This window comes from Myiozetetes cayanensis, unplaced genomic scaffold, assembly GCF_022539395.1.
Source record: "Myiozetetes cayanensis isolate MyiCay16 unplaced genomic scaffold, myiCay2020 scf123, whole genome shotgun sequence".
Classification (NCBI taxonomy): Eukaryota; Metazoa; Chordata; class Aves; order Passeriformes; family Tyrannidae; genus Myiozetetes; species Myiozetetes cayanensis.
This window is the reverse complement of record NW_026086860.1, coordinates 1-22,944: the sequence shown is the minus strand read 5'-3', so window position 1 is coordinate 22,944 and position 22,944 is coordinate 1. Positions and strand designations below refer to the sequence as shown.

At 66.2% G+C, this 22,944-nt stretch overlaps 2 protein-coding genes across 2 annotated transcripts; both read left to right on the top strand.

The window, feature by feature from the left end:
- Positions 1 to 276: 276 nt before the first annotated feature.
- Positions 277 to 5,223, top strand: LOC126635963 (N-acetylmuramoyl-L-alanine amidase-like). The gene is given in 7 exon segments (XM_050307632.1): positions 277 to 439; positions 1,022 to 1,208; positions 1,210 to 1,886; positions 2,465 to 2,675; positions 3,942 to 4,236; positions 4,350 to 4,867; positions 4,961 to 5,223. Coding segments are annotated over 6 exon segments (1,428 nt in total). The 5' UTR covers positions 277 to 384; the 3' UTR covers positions 4,353 to 4,867; positions 4,961 to 5,223.
- A 588-nt stretch (positions 5,224 to 5,811) lies between these two features.
- LOC126635962 (RAS protein activator like-3-like) lies at positions 5,812 to 22,733 on the top strand. The gene is given in 20 exon segments (XM_050307631.1): positions 5,812 to 6,166; positions 6,861 to 7,064; positions 7,067 to 7,252; positions 8,312 to 8,430; positions 8,534 to 8,606; positions 9,899 to 9,987; positions 10,080 to 10,168; positions 10,936 to 11,059; positions 11,664 to 11,762; positions 12,798 to 13,334; positions 14,140 to 14,284; positions 15,671 to 15,815; positions 16,756 to 16,992; positions 17,745 to 17,946; positions 18,220 to 18,323; positions 19,192 to 19,510; positions 20,159 to 20,278; positions 20,359 to 20,528; positions 21,280 to 21,355; positions 22,584 to 22,733. Coding segments are annotated over 20 exon segments (3,543 nt in total).
- Positions 22,734 to 22,944: the final 211 nt, after the last annotated feature.

Below are 22,944 nucleotides of genomic sequence, written 5' to 3'. Positions count from 1 at the left end.
GTGTCCCCATGTCCCCCACCGTGTGCTGTCCCCGTGTGCCCTGACCCCTCCGTGTCCCCATGTCCCCCCACCGTGTGTCACTGTCCCCCCTGTGTCCCCGTCCCCCGCGTGTCCCTATGTCCCCTCCCGTGTGTCGCTGTCCCCCCCGTGTGTCGCTGTTCCCCCGTGTGTCATTGTCGCCCCCACCCCGGGTGTCGCTGTTTCCCCCCCGGTTGTGTCCCCGTTCCCCGCCTCCATGGGGACAAAGTCCCCGAGGTCGCGACACCGGGGCCGTGTCCCGCAGGATATTCCCCTGTCCCACAGGATATTCCCGTATCCCACAGGATATTCCCGTGTCCCGCAGGATATTTCCGTGTCCCGCAAGGTATTCCCGTGTCCCGTGGGATGTTCCCGTGGTTGCTCCTGGTGCTGAGCGTCTGCACCCGCCCCGGCACAGGTAGGAACACGCCACAACACACCACAACATGCCACAACACGCCACAACACGCCACAACACCCCACAGCACCCCACGGCACCCCACAACACCCCACAACACCCCACGGCACCCCGCAGGACCCACAGTACCCCATGACACGCCACAAGATGCCACAGCACCCCACGCCACACCTCAACACAACACCCCATGGCACCTCATGTCAGCTCGATTTTGAGTCCCTTCCCCCTGTTTTGGGTCTTTTCCCCCTGGTTTTTGGGTTCTTTCCCTCTGCTTCGGGTCTTTCCCCCTGTTTTCGGTGCATCCCCCCACTCCAACCCCTTCCCCTTCCCCTTCCCCAGGACACCCCCACCCCCTGACCCTCCCTCCCCTCCCTCGTTGTCCCCCACGTCTCCCCCCTTGGGTCTTTCCCCCAGATTTCGGATCCTTTCCCCCAGTTTTGGGTCGTCCCATCCTGGTTTGCATTCCTTTCATCCAGTTTTTGGATCCTTTCCCCCTGTCTTGGGTCCTTCTCCCCTGTTTTTGGTGCACCCTCTCATCCCAAACCTCCTCCCCTCCTGGGACACCCCCTGCTCCCTGACCCCCTCCCCTGCCCCGGTTGTCCCCCCAGGTCTCCCCTCGCCACACGGACTCTCTGATTCAGATCCTGGACGCTCTCGAATCCCCGGCCCGGGGGCTCCTGGGCACCTTCCCGGCCCTGGCGCGGTCCCTGGGGGTCTGCAGCAGCCCGGGGTGCCGCGCCGTGCTGGGTGAGCCCCCGAGCTCCCCTGACCCTCGCAGAGCTGCCCCCCGAGCAGTGGCAGCTCCTCCGGGAGCTCCTCCGGCCCGACCCCGCTGCCCCGGAGCGCGGGGCCGTGCTGGCCCCCGACGGCTCCACGGTGGCCCTCGGCCCCCTCCTCGCCGGCATCGAGGTGGGGCTCAGGCGAGGGGGCTCGGAGGGCTCTTGGGACCCCCTCCCCACCCCTCGGCCGCCCCTCGACCCGCTCTTCGCCGTCACCATCGCCGAGGTTTTGGGGACCTCCTTCCTCCTGGCACGGGACAGCGACGGACCCGCGCTGGGACCCGGTGGCTGCTGGGACGACGTGGACGACCCCCAAAACTACACCCTGACGGGCCCTCCGACCCCCGTGCCCGACGCCGTGGCCAACGGGGCGATGGACGGGGTGGTCCTGGGTGACCGCCTGGCCCAGGACCCCGTCCCGCTCGCCGAGCTCCTCCGGGGCTACTACGGGACGGGCAACGGCTCGGACACGGCGAGACCCCCCAGCAGCTACCGACGGCGGGATTTCGGGGCGCTGGCGGGGCCGGAGAGGCTGGAGGAGGAGCTGGTGGCCATGCTGGACGTACTGAGGGTCCTGCCCCCCACGCGGGGGCTGTTGGAGGGCGTGGGGCCCGAGGAGGTGGCGGCCGTGGCTCGACGAGCGGCGGGGGAGTTCACCCAGCGCTACGTGGGTACGGGGGAGGGGGCACTGGAATGTGGTGAGCTTTGGCCCACCCGAAAGTGGGTGGGAGGGTAGGGGAAGGTGCACCCCGGGTGGGGCTGGGGTCCCCCGGTGAGGGGGGCACTGAGGAGAGGCAAGAGTGGACAGCAGAGTGGGGACCTGGGGGGGGAGGGGGGCGAGAGCACCACGGCCCTGGTGGGCACCACCCTGTCCCCTGGGTGGGCACCAACATGTCCCCTGGGTGGGCACCACTGTGTCCCCTGGGTGGGCACCACCCTGTCCCCTGGGTGGGCACCAACATGTCCCCTGGGTGGCCATCACTGTGTCCCCTGGGTGGCCACCACTGTGTCCCCTGGGTGGAGACCACCCTGTCTCCTGGGTGACCACCACCATGTCCCCTGGGTGGGCACCACCACGGCCCACCCAAGGGACCCCCAGAGCAGACACTCCCCCTTCTGCCCACAGGAGGACACATCCGTGTCCATGCCAAGGGGTTCCTCAGCCGGGCAGATGCCCTGTGCCCTCCTGTCCCCAAGACCCCACTGCCGCGTCCCCCAGGGCCCAGCTGAGGGTCCCTGTGCCCCCCAGAGTGCCCGGCCATCGTGCCCCGCTGCATGTGGGGGGCCCGTCCGTACCGGGGCACCCCCAGCCTGCTGAGCCTCCCGCTGGGCTCCGTGTTCATCCACCACACCCTGGAGCCGGGCACCCCGTGCCGCTCCTTCCGCGCCTGTGCCCGCGCCATGCGCAGCATGCAGCGCTTCCACCAGGACACCCGCGGCTGGGATGACATCGGATACAGGTCCCTGCCACCCCCCCCGGGCCCCTGGAACCCACCCTGAGACCTGGGACCCACCCCGAGATCTGGGACCCACCCTGGGACCTGGGACCACCCCCCAGCCCCTGGAACCCCCTCCCTGGGACCTGGAACCACCCCGAGATCTGGGACCCACCCTGGGACCTGGGACCACCCCAGCCTCTGAACCCTCCTGGGACCTGGAACCACCCGAGATCTGGACCCACCCTGGGACCTGGGACCACCCCCCAGCCCCTGGAACCCCCTCCCTGGGACCTGGAACCACCCCCCCAAGATGTTTCCTGTGACCTGAACCCCCAGGACCTGGGACCTGTCACCCCACACAGTCCCCATCACTGCCCCTCCACTGACCACATCACTGTCCACCCTCAGTGCCCATCAGTGACCCCCTTAATCCCCATCACTCTCCCCCCACTGTCCCCATCACTGTCCCCCCTTGGTCCCCATCACCGTCCCCTGATCTCTCACTCCCCCTGCAGTCCCCATGCCTGTCCTCATCACTGTCCCTTCTTGGTCCCACCAGTGTCCCCCCTCAGTCCCAGCACTGTCCCCTCTTGGTCCCATCACTGTCCCCTCTTGGTCCCATCACTGTCCCCTCTCAGTCCCACCACTGTCCCTCCATTGTCCCATCCCTGTCCCCCTTCAATCCCCATAACTGTCCCTCCATGGTCCCATCACTGTCCCCCCATTGTCCCTACCACTGTTCCCCTTTGGTCCCACCACTGTCACCCCTCAGTTGCCATCACTGTCCCCCCACGCTCCCATCACTGTCCCCCCTTAATCCCCATCACTGTCCCACTCTTGTCCCCATTGCTGGCACCCCTCAATCCCCATCACTGTCCCTCCATTGTCCCCATCACTGTCCCCCCTTGGACCCCATCACTGTCCCCCTTTGGTCCCATCACTGTCCCCCTGTCCCCATCACTGGCACCCTCAATCCCACCACTGTCCCCTTGGTCCCATCACTGTCCCCCTTGTCCTCATCACTGTGCCCCTTTGGTCCCATCACTGTCCCCCCTCAATCCCCATCTCTGTCCCCCTCTTGTCCCCATTGCTGGTACCCCTCAATCCCCATCACTATCCCTCCATTGTCCCTATCACTGTCCTCCCATGGTCCCATCACTGTCCCCTTGTCCCCATCACTGTCCCCAATGGTCTCCCACTGTCCCCTCAGTCCCCACCACTGTCCCCCCTCAATCCCTGTCACTGTCCCCTCAGTCCCCACCACTGTCCCCCCTCGTGTCCCCGCAGCTTCGTGGTGGGCTCGGACGGGTACCTGTACCAGGGCCGGGGGTGGCACTGGGTGGGTGCCCACACCAAGGGCTACAACACCAAAGGTTTCGGGGTGGGCTACGTGGGGGACTTCTCAGCCACCCTGCCGGACCCCGACGCCCTGGCCCTGGTGCGGGACGAGCTCCTGCCCTGCGCCGTCCGCGCCGGCCACATCCTCCACAACTACACCCTGCGCGGGCACCGCCAGCTGGGCCGCACCGACTGCCCCGGGGATGCCCTCTTCCAGGAGATCCAGAGCTGGCCCGGCTTCCAGGTGACACCGGGGCGGGGGGTGTCACCCACGTTTGGGGTGGGGGTGATGGGGGTTGTGTGGGAGGGATGTTGGGGCGGTGCTGGGACTGACCGGGGTTCTTCTCCCCTGCCCAGTGAGGACCAGCCCCGTGGGCCCCGGGCCGGATGGTGAGGTCGGAGCGTGGGCTGGATGGATGCTGGGCCAGTGGGGGATGGGCTGGACGGACCCTGGTCCAGCAGATGTCAGTCCCATGGATGCTGGACAGACCCTGGTCCAGCAGATGTCAGTCCCATGGATGCTGGATGGACCCTGGTCCAGCAGACGTCAGTCCCATGGATGCTGGATGGACCCTGGTCCAGATGGACACCAGACCCATGGATCCCAGATGGATCCTGATCCAGATGGACACGTGCCATGGATGCCGATCTGGATGGACTGGTCCCGATGGACACACCAATCCCACAGATCCCAAAAGAACCCTGATCCAGATGGACTCTGACCCAGAAGTGGCCAGAAGGCAGCCCAGTTGGATGCTGGTCCAGATGGACTCCATCCCCATGGGAACCAACCTGGATGGAGCCTGGTCCAGATTGACCCCGGTCCAGACAGACCCTCACCCAGTCCATCCAGTCACAGCTCAGCCCTGATCCAGGTGGATACCAGCCCCACGGATCCTGATCCAGGTGGGCACCAGCCCAACAGATCCTGATCCAGGTGGACACCAGCCCCATGGATCCTGATCCAGGTGGGCACCAGCCCCATGGATCCTGATCCAGGTGGGCACCAGCCCCATGGATCCCAGCTCAGATGGACACTGGTCTGGGTGGACACTGACCCTGGGTGGACTCCAGCCCAAAGGATGTCAGATGAACCCTGGCCCAGCAGAACTCCAGCCTGGACAGATCCCAACTTAGGTGGCCACCAGCCTGGAGGGACCCTGGCCCAGCCCCACCAGCCCAGCCGTCCATCCCTGTAGCCTCAAACTCCCGAAATAAATCATTGCCAGGACGTGGCTCTGGGTGGTCCCTGGAGGGCTCGGGGGAACCGAGGCTCAGGGACGGGGGTGATGGGAGGGGACTTCTCTGTCACCTCCAGCCTCTGCTCACTCTGCAACCTCCTGACGGTCATCGGGGCACGCTGAGCCCCCCTGGGCTGTCCCGTGGTGGCCCCCCCGGTCCCCGCCGCGCCCCGGGCCGTGTCCCCCACGCGATGCGGGAGCTCGGATGAGCCGAGCGGGGCAGAGGCGGAGGTGAGGGTGTGACTGAAACTCCTGCCCGGTCACATGGGGAAGCCACGACAGGAACCGGGGCCGAGCGCGGGTGTCGGAGCGGGCGGAGAACAGCCGAGGTACCTCGGGGGGACACGGCGGGGGGCGCTCGGAGGGGACCCCCCCGGGATGCTCCAGCCGTGGGGATGCGCGGGGAATGCGGGGCGAGGGGGTGGCACAGCATCCCGCGGGGCGCCGGGCGCTGCGGGGGAGGGCGGGGGTGCTGCGGGGTGCTGGGGGGCGCTGCGAGGTGGGGTGGGGACCCCAAAAATGCCTGCGCGCCCCCTGCCCTCCGCGGGTTTGGCCCCTCGGCACAGCCCGGCTCGGGGATGCTGCTGCCCCCAGTTTGGCGGGTGCCAAAGCCGCAGGTGCCCGCCGGTCGCTGCCACCCCCAGGGGTGTCGCGGCGAGGGGGGTGTCACCAACCCTGTGTCCCCCCACCCCGAGCAGCCCCTCTGTGAGCACCCCGGGGTGCGGGGCTGGGGGACGGGACCCCGGGACGGGGCGCGGGTTCAGGTGCGGGAGGAAACGCGGTGGCGGCGCGAAGGGAAGCGCGGCCGGGGCGCGACGGAAACATCTCCGGTACCACCTGCGCCCCGGGGCACGGGGGTGGCGGGGCAGAGGCCCGGCTGTCACCCGGGCCACGCTATCACCGCGCCCCGCCGTGGGGAGGAGGATGGATGGCGTGAGAGCCCGCTGGGTGGGGACCCCTCGGTGGGCAGGGGCACCCTGGGGACACGGGAACCCCCAAAATGGGGGATCCCTGGGTGGGTAGAAGCATCTTGGGGATGTGGGAACACACAAAACAGGGACTCCTCACGGGTCGGGGCACTCTGGGAACGTGGGCACCCACTGGGTGCCCCAATATGGGTGGCGAGAAAGGATGGGGGTGGCCTTGGATGGGGGTGCCTGGATTAGGGTCCCCTAAACAGGGGTGCCCGAGTGGGGATGCACAAGATTGGGGTGCCTGGATAGGGGACCACCCATCCCACCACCTCACCTCCTCGCCAGCCCGTGGACCCCCAACGTGACTCTTCCCATCTCATGAAACCCCACAATTCATGGACCCCAACCTCACCCATCCCACCTCACCCTCCCACAGCCCCTGGCCCCCAATGTGACTCTCCCATCCCACCCCCACCAGTCCATGGACCCCCAACCTCACCCCATCCACCCTCACCCTCCCCACACCACCCCATGGCCCCCAACGTGACTCTCCCCATCCCACCCCTCACCACCAGTTCATGGACCCCTGAACTCTCTCCCCATCCCACCCCTCACCCTCCCCACACCGCCCCATGGCCCCCAACGTGACTCTCCCCATCCCGCCCCCTCCCATCATCCCACGGACCCTCCACCAACACACCCCTTCCCCACAGATGGAGGTGGAGCCCCCGGTGGCCCCAGAGCCCCCACCCTGCTGAAGGCCTACAAGTGGCGCACGAGCACCCCGGGGGGGGGCGAGCGGGACCCCGAGAGGGCCGGGGGGTCCCCCGGGAGCCGCCGCTGGGCTCGACTGCAGGGCTGGAAACGCTCCTACAGCCACCCCGAGAGCGACGGCCCCCCGGACAGGGGGTCCCAGAGAGGGTCCCCAAGGCCAGCAGCCGCCGGTCCCTGTTCCAGAGAGCCTTCTCGGCACCCTCCAAGGGACCCAAGGAGCCCCGCGGGGCCGAGGGGGGCGGCCGGGCCCCCCTGCACAAGTACCTGCGCTCCGTGGGCAGGAGGAGGGGCCACGGGGACAGGGCGGAGCAGGGGGGACACGATGGGACAGGTACGGGGGGAGGGGAGGCGGGAAGGGAGGGGAGGGGGTTGAGGGGTTGATGGGTGGGTGTGATGAGTGGGGGTGATGGAGGGTGATGAGTTGGGGGATGGTGATGGGATGAGTGGGGTGATGAGTGGTGATGGGTGGGGGTGACAGTGATGGGTGGGGGTGACAGTGATGGGCGGGGGTGACAGTGATGGGTGGGGTGACGACAGTGATGGACGGGGGGTGACAGTGATGGGCGGTGGGGTGATGGTGACCACTGTGCTCTGGGAAGCGCTGGGTGCTGGGTGGGTGACAGGACGTGGCCAGACTTTGCTGCTCCCTTTGGGGAGCTCCTGCCTGTGGGTGCCCTCCGGGGTTGGGGGAGCACCCCTGGGTGCAGGATGGGTCCCACCTGGCACCAGGTGCTGCTCCCCGTGGCCCTGGTCCCCCGTGTGTGCCCGGCACGGGGCTCAGGGGTGACTCCTGGAGCTGTGCCAGCCCCGGTGGCGCCAGGATCCGGCCAAACCGGCACAGCCACCCACGGACAGGGCAGGGCCACCCACGGACGGGGCAGGGCCACCCACACAGGGGGCAGGGCCAGGGCAGGGCAGCCACACGGGGCTGTCCCCAAGAGTGGTCTGGCACGGCCACGCTGAGGGTGGCACAGCCAAGTGTCCCCCAGCACTGGCACCTTGATTGTGGCACTTCCATGGCTGCTTGTCCCCTGGTGTGACCACATCCCTGGTGGCATCTCAGTGGCCACGTGTCCCCTGGTGTGACCACATCCCGTGGTGGCATCTCCGTGGCCACATGTCCATCAGGATTGTGTCACCCACAGTGGCACCTCCAGGGCCACATGTCCCCCAGCATTGCCACCCCAGATGGGGCACAGCCGTGACCAAGTGTCCCCTGGCACTGCCACATTCATGGTGGCACCTCCATGGCCACGTGTCCCTTGGTGTCACCACAGCCATTGTGGCACGTTCACAGCCACGTGTCCCCCGCCACTGCCAGGCTGCCCGTGGGTGACAGGGACACGGTGGGCACCTGGAGCCCCCCTGACACCACACTGTGCCCCCCCAGTGAGCACTCAGAGGACGCCCCCGATCCCGCTGGCGCCAGTGCCCGACGTCCCGGTGTGGGACGTGTCCCAGTTCTGCCTGGTGGACGGACACCTGGTCCTGGTGGGCAGGGACGAGGAGGTGAGGCCAGGGGGGCAGGAGTGCCCTGGGCACCCATGGGTGACAGGGTGGCCAGCTGGGTGCCAGGGGGGCGGTGCCTGACCCCCCTCCCCGTGCCCCCCAGGCTTCCCACCGGAGCAGGAACCGCGCCGGGAGCTCCAACTCCGAGGGCACCAACGTGGGCAGGAGGGACCCTGGTGAGCACACGCCGATGCCACGGGATGGGGGGGGTTGGCATGTGCCACGTGAGCCACACGTGTGTGCACGGAGCCCCCTGGGACAGGGGCTGGGACGGGCACTGTGGTGGGAACCACGAGGTCGTGACTTGAGCACCGTGCTGTGCCCCGTGCCCTGTGCCCCGTGCCCTGTGGCCTGTGCCCTGTGCCGTGTCCCATGCCATCCCCTGTGCCATTTCCCACACCAAGCCCTGTACCGTGTCCCATGCCATGCCCTGTGCCATTTCCCACACCAAGCTCTGTGCGATTCCCCATGCCATGCTCTGTGCTGTGCCCCACACCAAACCCTGTGCCATGTCCCATGCCATGCCATTCCCCACGCCATGCTCTGTGCCATTCCCCACACCAAGCCCTGTGCCATTCCCCATGCCAAGCTCTGTGCCACTTCCCACACCAAACCCTGTGCCATGTCCCATGCCATGCTCTGTGCCATGTCCCATGCCACGCTCTGTGCTGTGCCCTACATCAAGCCCTGTGCCATGTCCCACACCAAGCCTTGTGCCATGTCCTGTGCCATGTCCCATGCCATGCTCCGTGCCGTGCCCCACACCCTGCAGCAGCGCACGCCAAGCCCCGAGCCGCACTTCACGCCGTGCCCCGTGCCCCACACTGAGCTGTGTCACTGTCACCGTCCCTGTCCCCGTCACTGTCCCCGTCCCGTCCCCACTTCCTTCCCGCTGCTGCGTCTGCTGATCCCACGATAAAGCACCGGAGATAAAACCCCCTCCGGCTTCCTCTGGCACCGACACGGGCTCATGGGGCCCTGGCACCGCCTGCCCTGCTCCGCGCCGGGACCCCCGGCACGCTCCTGGCACGCTGCTGGCACGGGGCTGGCACACGCCTGGCGCACACCGGGCACGGGAGTGGGTGCCTGGCATCATGGCACTGACACTGGGACACTGGGACTGGGACACTGGGACTGGGACACTGGGACACTGGGACACGGGCATGGCCACCAGCACCAGGGCACCGGGGGTGGGCACTGGGGCTGGACCCTCGCATTGGGCACTGGGGGTGGGCACCAGCACCGGGTATTGACCCGAGCAGCAGGATAAATCCCTCTGCCCCTCCTCCCTCCTCCCCCCACCATTCACCCACCTTCCCACCCAAACTTGGCTGCACCCAACACCTGCAGGATTTGGGTGACGTTTCCCGGGGGTCGGGGTGGGTGTCCTGCCCCTCCAGCCCCTGGCACGGTGTTGGGGTGCCCGGGGTGCTGGGGAGGGGGTGCTGACCCCACTGCCCACCCCCAGACCCGGCTGCAGATGAGAGGAATGCCCGGGGGGCCGCGAGGAGCCCCGAGAGCGAGACCCCCCCCACCTCCCAGCTCAGCAATGTCAAGGTGGGCACACCCACCCTGTCCCCACCCCCCCGGGGGTGCTGCCCCTCCCCGGGGGTGACACGGGGCTGTCGCTGTCCCCTCGCGCCATGCAGGGGCTCTTGTGGAAGAGGCTCCGGGACAGGAAGAGTCGCGGTGGCACCAAAGCTGAGACCCCGGCGGTGACGGGCCCCGAGGCCGAGAGGTGCGGGACGGCCGGGGAGGGGGTGGGAGTGCTGGGGGTCCCCAATTCAGGCATTTTTGGATGGGTGGGTGCTGGGGGGGGTCCTGGTGACACTCCTGTCCCCAGGGTCCCCATTTGATGTGATTTGGGTGGGTGGGTGCTGGGGTGCTCTCCCAGTGACACTCCTGTCCCCAGGGTCCCCATTTGATGTGGTTTGGGTGGGTGCTGGGTGGTCCCAGTGACACTCCTGTCCCCAGGGTCCCCATTTGATGTGATTTGGGTGGGTGGGTGCTGAGGGGGCTCTCCCAGTGACACTCCTGTCCCCAGGGTCCCCAATTGATGTGATTTGGGTGGGTGGGTGCTGAGGGGCTCTCCCAGTGACACTCCTGTCCCCAGGGTCCCCATTTGATGTGGTTTGGGTGGGTGGGTGCTGAGGGGCTCTCCCAGTGACACTCCTGTCCCCAGGGTCCCCATTTGATGTGGTTTGGGTGGGTGGGTGCTGAGGGGGACTCTCCAGTGACACTCCTGTCCCCAGGGTCCCCATTTGATGTGGTTTGGGTGGGTGGGTGCTGGGTGGTCCCAGTGACACTCCTGTCCCCAGGGTCCCCATTTGATGTGGTTTGGGTGGGTGGGTGCTGAGGGCTCCCAGTGACACTCCTGTCCCCAGGGTCCCCAATTGATGTGATTTGGGTGGGTGGGTGCTGAGGGGGCTCTCCCAGTGACACTCCTGTCCCCAGGGTCCCCATTTGATGTGATTTGGGTGGTCTCAGTGACACTCCTGTCCCCAGGGTCCCCAGCCGGAGCGGCTCCCGGGAGTCGCTGCTGCCCCCGGCCGAGCTGGACCTGAGCGGGGACGCCGTCATCGTGCGGCCCGTGCACGGCAGCATCGTGGGCGAGAGGTTCTGCTTCCAGGTAAAGGGTTGGGAGGCTCAGAGAGCCCCACAGAGGCACCCAGGGCACCCTGGGGGGCACCCCAGACAAGCTGGAGGGGAACTCAGGACACCCTTTTCACCTTGGAGGGGCACTCAGGGCACCCGAGGGGGCACCCAAGGCAACCTGAGGGGGAGCCCAGGTCACCAATTCCACCTTGGAGAGGCATCCTGAGAATCCAGGGAGCCCCAGGCAGACTGAAGCATGGGCACCCGAGGCAGCACTAGGGCACTCAGGGCTACCCTGGAAGGGACACCCAGGCCAGCTCAGAGTACCTGGAGAAGGCACCCAGGGCACTCGACAGGCACCGCTCAAAGCGGACAGCCAGGGCACCCTAAAGGAGCACCCAGGAACACCCAGACCCTTTAAAGGGGCACCCAGAGCACCCTGAGAGGTACCCACAGCACACCAGAGGACCCTAAAGGAGCACCCAGGGCACCCCAGAGGCACCCAGGCACACCATGTACAGGCACCAGGCAGCCCAAAAGGACAGCCCAGCACAGCCCTCGGCCGTGGGCACCCCGAGTCCCCAGCACAGCCCCCGTGGGGCAGCCTGGGGTGCCCCCACAGCCCCCCGTGCCCGCAGGTGATCACGGGCGAGGGCAGCCGGTCCTTCGGCTGCGCCTCCCTGGCCGAGCGCGACCGCTGGATCGAGAACCTGCGGCGGACCGTGCAGCCCAACAAGGTGGGACCGCGGGGACACCGTGGGGACACCGTGGGGACACTGCGGGGACACAGCAGGGACACCAAAGGGACACCAAAGGGACACCCTGTCCCTCCATGTGCCCTCCTGCCCTGCACTTCTTCTCCTGTCCCCATGGCCCTTCATGCCCTTCCATGTCCCTTCATGTCCCTTCGCATCCCTTCATGTCTCCTCATGTCCCTCCATGTCCCCTCTGTCCCTCCATGTCCCCTCCTGTCTGTCTCCATCCCCTCCATCCCCACACGTCCCCATGTCCCCTACTGTCCCCACATATCCCATTCCCAAATCCACATGGTCCCCTCCGTGTCCCCTCCATCCCCACACATGTCCCCATGTCCCTGCTGTCCCCACATATCCCATCCCCACATCCACATGTCCCTTCCATGTCCCCTCCATCCCCACACATGTCCCCTGACGTCCCCATATACCCCATCCCCATGCCCACACGGTCCCTCCATGTCCCGTCTGTCCCCCCCTGCCCCCTCCCTGTTCCTCCCTGTCCCCTCCCTGTCCCCTCCATCCCTACACATCCCCATGTCCCTGCTGTCCCCACATACCCCATCCCCACATCCACACAGTCCCTCCATGTCCCGTCCTGTCCCTCCATGTTCTCTCTGTCCCTCCATGTCCCCTTCCTGTCCCCTCCATCCCCACATATGTCCCCTGCTGTCCCCACATACCCCATCCCCACATCCACACAGTCCCTCCATGTCCCGTCCTGTCTGTCCCTCCATGTCCCCTCCATGTCCTCTCTGTCCCTCCATGTCCCCTCTGTCCCTCCATGTCCCCTCCCCATCCCCTCCACCCCATACACGTGCCCTCCACCCCACACATCCCTCCACCCACATGTCCCTCCACCCCACACGTCCCTCCACCCCACATCTCCCTCCACCACATCTCCCCTCACCCACATCTCCTCCACCCCACCCGTCCCTCCACCCACACGTCCCCTCCACCCCACACACGTCCCTCCACCCCACACGTCCCTCCATCCCCACACCCCCCGTCCCCCCCCAGGACAACTGCGAGCGGCTGGAGCTGGCGCTGAGCCTGTGGGTGTACGAGGGCCGGGACCTTCCCCCGCGGCGCCGCCTGCGGTGCCACCTGCAGCTGGACGGGGCGCTCCTGGCGCGCACCACGGCCAAGGCGGCGGGCGCCGACGGCGAGCTCTTCTGGGGGGAGCTGTTCCAGCTGGCCGCGCTGCCGCCCGCCCGTGCCCTCACCCTGGCGCTGTGCCGCGACGACCAGCCCGGCGCGCCGCCGCTGGCCGCGGTGACCGTGCCGCTGGCCGAGCTGGCGCGGCAGCCGCTGGAGCGCTGGTACAGCCTGAGCGGCCCCGGCGCGGGCGGCGAGCGGGCGCCGGCGCTGCGGGTGCGCGGGCGGTACCGCGAGGTGCGGGTGCTGCCCATCGTGCGCTACAAGGAGCTGGCCGAGTTCATCACCTTCCACTACCGCGAGCTGTGCGCCCGCCTGGAGCCCGCCATCGCCCTGCGCCACAAGGAGGAGCTGGCAGGGGCCCTGGTGCGCGTCCTGCAGAGCACCGGCAAGGCCAAGGTGGGTACGGAGGAGGGAGGGAGGAGCGGAGGGGGGTGTGGTGAGTGGGGGCGGGAGAGGCATCTCGAGGGCGGGGGTGCCGGGGTAGATGGGGTGGGATGGGAGTGAGTTGGGATTGGTGGCATGGGGTGGGGTGAGACGGGATGGATGGGGTGAGTTGGGTTGGGTTGGAATGGGATGGATAAATTGGATTGGGATGGGATGGACGGGTTGTGTTGGGATGGTTTGGAGTGGGATGGATGGGTTGGGTTGTGTTAGGTTGGTTTGGAATGGGATGGATGGGATGGGATGGGATGGGATGGGATGGATGGCATGAATGAGTTGGATTGGGTTGGGGCGGAGTGGGATGGAATGGATAGGTTGGGTTGGGATCATTTGGAATGGGATGAAATGGGATGGGATGGGATGGGATGGGATGAATGGGTTGGGTTGAGCTGGGTTGGAATGGGATGGATAAATTTGGTTTTGGGATGGGATGGGGTGGGATGGATGGGTTGTGTTAGGTTGGTTTGGAATGGGATGGATGGGATGGGATTGGGATGGGATGGGGTGGGATGGGATGGGACGGGATGGAGGAGTTGGGTAGGGATGGGATAGATGGATTGGGTTGAGTTGTGCTGGAACGGAACAGAGTGGGATGGGCAGGGTTGGGATGGGATGGAACAGGATGGGATGGATGAGTTTGGATGGAATTGGAGGGATAGAAAACAAAACTCAGGGGAGTGCCAGGAGATCCTAGAGGAGGTTGGCCGAGCCATTTTGGGGCCATGGGTGCCACCAAGCCCTCGATCACGTCCCCTGGCAGTCGTTCCTCATCGACCTTGGCGTGGCTGAGCTGGACCGTTTCGATGAGCGCGAGGCCCTGATCTTCCGTGAGAACACCTTGGCCACCAAGGCCATCGACGAGTACATGAAACTGGTGGGGGGCAAGTACCTCCAGGACACGCTGGGTAAGCCGGGGGCAGGTCTTGGGGGACATCCCGGGGTGTGAGGGGGTGCAGGACACCCCAGGAGGGACATTATGGGTGCTATGGGGTGTTACGGGGCTTTGGGGCTGAAGGACACCCCCGGACCACGCCTGGGGACGTGGTGGGGGCTTCTCCTGGTCACCCCTGGGGACGTGGTGGGGGCTTCTCCTGGTCACCTCTGGGGATGTGGTGGGGGCTTCTTCTGGTCACCCCTGTGCCTGTGGCCCATCGATCCCATCACGGGTTGTGGGGACACCTCCAGACCACCCCTGGGGATGTGGTGGGGACATGTCCCAGCCAACCCCGTGCTGGTGGCTGTGAGACACCCCCAGACCATCCATGGGGATGTGGGGAGGGCTTGTCCTGGTCATCCCTGTGCCAGTGGCCAGTTCGTCCCATCACAGGCTGTGGGACACCTCCAGCCCCTCCATGGGGATGTGTCCCAGCCACCCTCGTGCCAGTGGCCGGTCTGTCCCCTCAAGGACAGTGGGACACCCCCAGCCCCTCCATGGGGACACGTCCCACCCACCCCCGTGCCAGTGGCCAGACTGTCCCCTCATGGACAGTGGGACACCTCCAGCCCCTCCATGGGGACGTGTCCCACCCACCCCCCTACCAGTGGCCGGTCTGTCCGTCCCCTGAGAGGCTGTCCCCTCATGGACAGTGGGACACCCCCAGCCCCTCCATGGGGACTCGTCCCACCCATCCCCGTGTTGGTGGCCAGTCTGTCCCCTCATGGACAGTGGGACACCCCCAGACCATCCATGGGGACGTGTCCCACCCACCCCCCTACCAGTGGCCTGTCTGTCTGTCCCCTGACAGGCTGTCCCCTCAAGGACAGTGGGACACCCCCAGCCCCTCCATGGGGACTCGTCCCACCCATCCCCGTGTTGGTGGCCAGTCTGTCCCCTCATGGACAGTGGGGACACCCCAGACCATCCATGGGGACGTGTCCCACCCACCCCCTACCAGTGGCCTGTCTGTCTGTCCCTGACAGGCTGTCCCTCAAGGACAGTGGGACACCTCCAGCCCCTCCATGGGGACTCGTCCCACCCACCCCGTGCTGGTGGTCAGTCTGTCCCCTCATGGACAGTGGGACACCCCCAGCCCCTCCATGGGGACTCGTCCCACCCACCCCCGTGCCAGTGGTCGGTCTGTCCATCCCCTGATGGGCTGTCCCCTCAAAGACAGTGGGACACCCCCAGCCCCTCCATGGGGACACGTCCCACCCACCCCCGTGCTGGTGGCCAGTCTGTCCCCTCAAGGACAGTGGGACACCCCCAGCCCCTCCATGGGGACACGTCCCACCCACCCCTGTACCAGTGGCCGGTCTGTCCGTCCCCTGACGGGCTGTCCCACGGTGCCCAGGGGAGGTGGTGGCCCGGCTGTGCAGCTCAGATGAGAGCTGCGAGGTGGATCCCAGCAAATGCTTCGGCCCCGACCTCTCCATCCACCAGAAGAACCTGCGGCAGGTCTGCGAGGAGACCTTCCAGCGCATCGCCCACAACTGCGAGTGAGGGGCAGCGCCCACGCAGGGGGTGGGCAGGGGGGCAACACGGCCAGGAGAACTCGGGGAAAAGGCTTGGAGATGGGTGATGGGGCTGGGGGTGGGAATGGGAACGGGCAGGAGGACAGGGGTGGGCACAGGGGTGGGCACAGGGGGTGGGTTTGGGGACTGGCACCGCCCTGGGATGGACATGGGGGTGGGCACTGGGACGGGCCTGGGGAGAGGTTTGGGGACAGGGGTGGGGATGGGCAACAGGAAGGACCTGAGGGCAACCCTGGGGGGACAGACACAGGGGACAGGGATGGGGTGGGCATCACCCGTGGGCTGGACATGGAGATGGGCACAGGAAGGACCTGGGGACAGGTTTGGAATTGACACAGGGGACAGGGATGGGGTGGGCATCACCCGTGGGCTGGACATGGAGATGGGCACAGGAAGGACCTGGGGACAGGTTTGGGGACTGACACAGAGGACAGGGATGGGGATGGGCATCACCCATGGGTTGGACATGGGGATGGGCACAGGAAGGACCTGGGGACAGGTTTGGGGACTGACACAGAGAACAGGGATGGGGATGGGCACCATTCACAGGTTGGACATGGCAGTGGACACAGGAAGGACCTGGGGACAACCTTGGGGACAGACACAGGGGAGAGACATGGGAATGGGCACCATCTGTAGGCTGGGCTGGGGGATAGGCACAGGAAGGACCTGGGGACAACCTTGGGGACAGCCATGAGGGACAGGGATGGGGATGGGATTGGGATCTGGCACCATCCCTTGGTGGACATGAGTTGGGCACAGGAAGGACCTGGGGACAAGCACCTGGGACCGACACAGGGACAAGCACAGGCGTGGTGGGCACTGTGATGGCACAGGGGGTGTGAGTGGGGGTTTCCAAGCCCACCCCCCGTCCCCAGCCCCCATCAGGGCGTGTCTCCCCCAGCGCCTTCCCGGCGGAGCTGGGCGAGGTGTTTGCAGCGTGGCAGGAGGAGTGCGCGGCGCGGGGCAAGGCGGCCCTGGGGCAGCGCCTGGTGTCGGCCTCGCTCTTCCTGCGGTTCCTCTGCCCCGCCATCATGTCCCCGAGCCTCTTCGGCCTCGTCCAGGAGTACCCCGGCGAGGCCACCGCCCGCACCCTCACCCTCGTGGCCAAGGTCATCCAGAACTTGGCCAACTTCACCACGTAGGTGGCGGTGGCGGGGAGGGGGTGGCCGTGGGTGGGCGTGCGGGGCAGTGGGGACATCCCCGACGTGCTCCGTGGCACGTGTCACCTCCTGGAGGTGGCTTGCTGCGTGATGAGGGTGGTGTCCCATGCCCAGGGTGGTGGCTGTGACCATGAAGGTGGCCCCTGACCATGGTGGTGGCCCATGTGACCACAGAGGTCGCCCCTAACCATGGCAGTGTCCCTGGTCCCTGTTCCTGAAAGTGGTCTGTGGCCATGCCCGTGGCGGTGGCCCCTGTGACCGCGGTGGTGCCCCCTGTGACCATGGTGGTGCCCCTGTGACCGCGGTGGTGGCCCCTGTGACCATGGTGGTGGCCCCTGTGACCGTGGTGGTGCCCCTGTGACCGCAGTGGTGGCCCCTGTGACCGTGGTGGTGGCCCCTGTGACCGTGGTGGTGCCCCTGTGACCGCAGTGGTGGCCCCTGTGACCGTGGTGGTGCCCCTGTGACCGCGGTGGTGGCCCCTGTGACCGCGGTGGTGCCCCCTGTGACCATGGTGGTGCCCCTGTGACTGCGGTGGTGGCCCCTGTGACCGCGGCGGTGGCCCCTGTGACCGTGGTGGTGCCCCTGTGACCGCGGTGGTGCCCCCTGTGACTGCGGTGGTGCCCCCTGTGACTGCGGTGGTGGCCCCTGTGACCGCGGCGGTGGCCCCTGTGACCGCGGTGGTGGCCCAGGCCACGCCCCGGCCCCCGGGTAACCCCGAGGCGGCCCCCAGGTTTGGTGAGAAGGAAGCCTACATGGGCTTCATGAACGAGTTCCTGGAGTGCCACTGGAGCCCCATGGCAGAGTTCCTGCAGAGCGTGGCCAGCCCCGAGAGCAGCGCCCACATGGCCACCTACGACGGCTACGTGGACCTGGCCCTGGAGCTGGCCACGCTCCACCTGCTGCTCTGCGACATCTTCTCCAGCCTGGACCAGGTGCCACCACCCTGTTGTCCCCAAGGCTGCATCCTTCTCTCCCTTCCCTTCCCTTCCCTTCCCTTCCCTTCCCTTCCCTTCCCTTCCCTTCCCTTCCCTTCCCTTCCCTTCCTTCCCTTCCCTTCCCTTCCCTTCCCTTCCCTTCCCTTCCTTCCTTCCCTTCCTTCCCTTCCCTTCCCTTCCCTTCCCTTTTCCCCCCAGAGCTGGTGTTGGCTGCCCCGTGGGTGGCACCTTTCCCCCTGTCCCCAGAATGTCCCGGCCGTGTCCCCGCAGGCCACGCAGGAGGAGCTGGAACCGCTGCCCACCATCCTCACGGCCATCAGGGAGGGCACCCCCGTGCCCGTGTCCGTCCGGCTCAGCTCCACCGCCAAGAGGAGGTACGGGGGGACACGGGAGCTGAGGGGGACACAGGGGACCAAGGGGGACATGGGGGGCTGAGGGGGACACGGGGGGCTGAGGAGGGGACAGGGGATCAAGGGGGACATGGGGGACCAAGTGGGACGCAGGGGGCTGAGTTGGACATGTGTCCCAAGGGGGACACGGGAGGAGCTTTGGTGGAGTTTGGGGTCCTGCCTGGGGCCAGGGGACGGTTCTGGTCTTGCATGGGTCTGGGGGGACTCTGGTTCAGATTGGAGTTGGAGTCACTGGTCCCAGTTGGGTTCAGGGGATGGTTCTCATCCCTGGTGGGTCCAGCAGGTGGTTGAGGTGCAGGTAGGGGATGGTTCTGGTCCCAGTTTAAGGGGTGGTTCTGATCTGGACTGGATTTGGTGGATATTTTGGCCCAGTTTATGTCCAGGAGATGTTTTTGGTGCCAGATGGATTTAGGGGGTGTTTCTAGTCCTGGCTGGGTTTGAGGATGGTTCTGGGTTCTGGCTCTTGTTGGGTTTGGGAGATGGGTCTGATCCCAATGGAGTTTGGGTATCTCTGGTGCAGGCAGGGATTGGGAGATGGGTCTGATCTTAACAGGACTTGGGGTCAGGGTTTGGAGTCCCTCTGGTTCAGACTGGGGTCGGGATATGGATCTTGATCCCAACAAGGTTTGTGGTGCCTTTGGTCCCATACGGGGTCAGGAGATGGGTCTGTTCCCAGATGGGTTTGGAATGTCTTTGGTCCAGGCTGTGACTGGGTGATGGGTCTGATCCCAAGATGGTTTGGGGTCCCTCTGGGCTGGGTAGGTGGTGGTCCCGCTCCCTCCTGGGTCCATCCCTGCATCCCCCACACCCTGTGCCCTCTGTCCCCTCGCAGCCCCTGCGAGCCCTTCAAGCCGGGCTTTGTGCCCCCGCGGGACCTGAGCAAGCACAGCCCCCTCATCAAGAGCCAGTCCCTCATCAGCATCCGCCGCGTGCGGGGCCGTGAGGAGGGGCCGGAGCCGGAGCCGGAGCCATCGCCGGAGCCATCGCCAGCCCCGGAGCCCGGCCGGGAGCGCCGCAACGTCCAGCGCACCCAGAGCGTGCCGGCGCAGGGCAAGGCCCCGCGGCGCCCGCGCCACCAGGGCAGCGCCGAGCTCGAGGCCGAGCCGTCGCCCGGCGATGGCACAGGGTCACCGGTCACCGGCAGCGCCCCGGTAAGGCCCGGCAGCTGCCGTGGTGCCCCTGTGGGGACCGCTGGTCAGAGGGGCCTGGTGGTGTTGACTGGTGGTGTGAGGGGCATGGGGTGTTGACTGGTGGTCTGAGGGGCCTGGTGGCATTGACTGGTGGTCTGAGGGGCACAGGGTGTTTACTGGTGCCCCAAGGGGTCCAGTGGCGTTGACTGGTGGTCTGAGGGGCACAGGGTACTTACTGGTGCCCCAAGGGGTCCAGTGGCATTGACTGGTGGTCCAAGGGGCATTAACCGGTGTCCCGGTGCCACCCTGGAGTGGGGGCTGGTGTTCCGAGGGGTCTGGTGACACTAACTGGTGCTCCAAGGGTTCCAGCAGCACTAACCAGTGCTCTGAGGGGCACAGGATGTTAACCAGTGCTCTGAGGACTCCAGCAGCACTAATCAGTGCTCTGTGGGGTCTGGGGCACTAACTGGTGCTCCGAGGAGGAGTCTGGGGTGCTAACTGGTGCTGCGAGGGTTCCAGCAGCTCTAACTGGTGCTCTGAGAGACATGGGGTGTTAACCACTGCTCTGAGGGGTTTGGTGGCACTACCCAGTGCTCCGAGGGGTCCGGCGGCCCTCCCCGGTGCTCCGAGGGGTCCGGCGGCCTTAACCCGGCGCCGCGGTGCCCGCAGGCCCGCGGGAAGCTGCGCTCGTCGGCGTCGCTGCCCCGCAAGCCGGCGGTGCCGTGGCAGCGCTTCGCGGAGGACCCGGCGGCCCGGGGCGAGCTCTACGCGCTGCGCCCGCTCGAGAAGGTAACGGGGGCGGGCGGTGGCCCCTGAGACCCTCCTGCATAGCCCTTGGTATTCCCCCGGTGACTGTCGGTCCCCCCCAGCACGGGCGGCTGCTGGAGGCGCTGCGGGAGGAGGTGTCGGAGCTGCGGGAGCGGCTGGAGCGGGCGGAGGCGCGGGCGGGACGCGCCGAGGAGCAGCACCGGGAGCAGCTGGAGCGGCTCCGGCAGCAGCTGGACGAGGGCAACGCCCGAGCCGCCAACCTGGGGGCCAGGTGGGGATATGGGGGGGCAGAACTGGGGGAGGGGGACACAAAACTGGGGGGACCCGGAGCAGGGGGTGAGGGGTGAGACTATAAAAGGGATGTCCAAAACTGGGGGTGACCCAAACTGGGAGTGACCCAAACTGAGGGTGACTCAAAAGAGGGGGTGTCCCAAAAGAGGGAGGAGACTCAAACAGGGGGAAACCCAAGAAAGGGAGTGACCCAGAACTGGGGGTGATCCAAAAGAGGGTGTGACCCAAAACAGGGGGTAACTCAAAAGAGGAGGTGTCCCAAAAGAGGGGGGGGGAGACTCAAACAGGGGGAAACCCAAGAAAGGGAGTGATCCAGGACTGGGGGTGACCCAAAAGAGGGTGTGACCCAAAACAGGGAGTGACTCAATAGAGGGTGTGACCCAAAAGAGGAGGGGAGACTCAAACAAGGGGGAAACCCAAGAAAGGGAGTGACCCAGGACTGGGGGTGACCCAAAAGAGGGGTTGTTCCCAATAAGGGGGGACCCAGAATAGGCAGTGTCCCAACCCAGGAGTGTCCCAAATTGGGGTGACCCAAAATAAGGGGTGCCCAAACCAGGGAGTGACCCAAACCAGGAATGTTCCTAAACACGGGGGGGGGACCCAAAACAGGGAGTGACCCAAACCAGTGGGTCCCAAAACCTTTGGGTGCCCTAAACCTGTGGGTGCCCCAAAACAAGGGGTGCCCCAAAGCAGTGGGTGCCCCCCGGGGTCTCAGCTCACCCCCATCCCAGGCTGACGGCGGCCGAAGGCACCAGGAAAAAGGACCTGGAGAGGCTGAAGAGCAACGAGGAGAAGAACCGGGAGCTGGTGAGAGATGGGATGCGGACACAGGGGGGACATGGGGGACACTGGGGACACAGGGAATACCAGGGGGACACAGGGGACATGGGGGAACACGGGGGGACACAGGGGGAACAGGGTGATATAGGTGACATGGGGACACACAGATGACATGGGGGACACACGGGGTGTGACATGGGATGACATGGAGGGCACAGGGTGACACGGGTGACACGGGGGACATACAGTGACAGAGGGTGACAGGGGGTGACACGGGGAATACGCAGTGACACAGCGGTGACGTGGGCGGACACAGGTGACATGGGTGACATGGGGTGACACAGGATGGCACGGGATGACACGGGGAGGCAGGGGGTGACACAGCGGTGACATGGGTGTGGCACAGGTGACACAGAGGTGACAGAGGTGACACAGGGGTGACATGGATGACACAGGGTGGCACAGGGGGACATGGGATGACACAGGGTAACATGGGTGGCATGGGTGACATAGGATGACACAGGTGACACGGGGTGGCACACAGGTGACACGGGATGACACGGGGGACACAGGATGACATGGGGGACATGGGGTGACATGAGGGGACATGTAGTGACACAGGTGACACGGGGATGACACAGGTGACATGGGGGTGGCACACAGGTGACATGGGATGACATGGGGACACAGGGTGACACGAGTGACATGAGTGACACAGGGGTGACACAGGGGTGACACATGGGTGACACAGAGATGACATAGGTGACACAGGGTGACATGAGTGACACAGGTGACATAGGGATGACACAGGTGACATGGGGGTGGCACACAGGTGACATGGGATGACATGGGGACACAGGGTGACACGAGTGACATGAGTGACACAGGTGACACAGGGGTGACACAGGTGACATGGGGGTGGCCCACAGGTGACACAGGGTGACATAAGTGACACAGGTGACACGGGATGACACGGGAGACCCAGGGTGACATGAATGACACAGGTGACACAGGGATGACACAGGGGTGACACAGAGATGACATAGATGACACAGGGTGACATGAGTGACACAGGTGACACAGGGATGACACAGGGGTGACACAGGGTGACATGAGTGACACAGGTGACACGGGGATGACACAGGTGACATGGGGGTGGCACACAAGTGACACGGGATGACAGGGGGGACCCAGGGTGACAGGGGGGTGGGCAGGGGACAGGCAGGGGTGACAGGGGTGCCCCGTGTCCCCGCAGGAGCGGCGGCTGTCGGCGCTGGAGCGGGAGCAGTCGGAGCTGCGCGGGATCCTGGCCCAGGCCCTGGGACCCCCCGGCAGGACCAGACCCCGGGGGCCAGCGCGGGGCTGGGACGAGAGCGGGGACGAGGCCCAGGCCACCAGCGTGTGACCCGTGTCCCAGAGCGTCCCCAGGGTGTCCCAGAGCGTCCCCAGGGTGTCCCCGGGGTGTCCCTGCAGCCCCGTCCCCAACCTGCTCCGGGGGATCCCGAAGGGTGTTTGGTCCCGATCCCGTGGGAATAAACAGCGTTGGTGTCACTGTCACCGAGGGCTTGGCCGTGTCCTGGCACCCCTCGGGGCTCTGTGTCCAATCCCAGACTGTC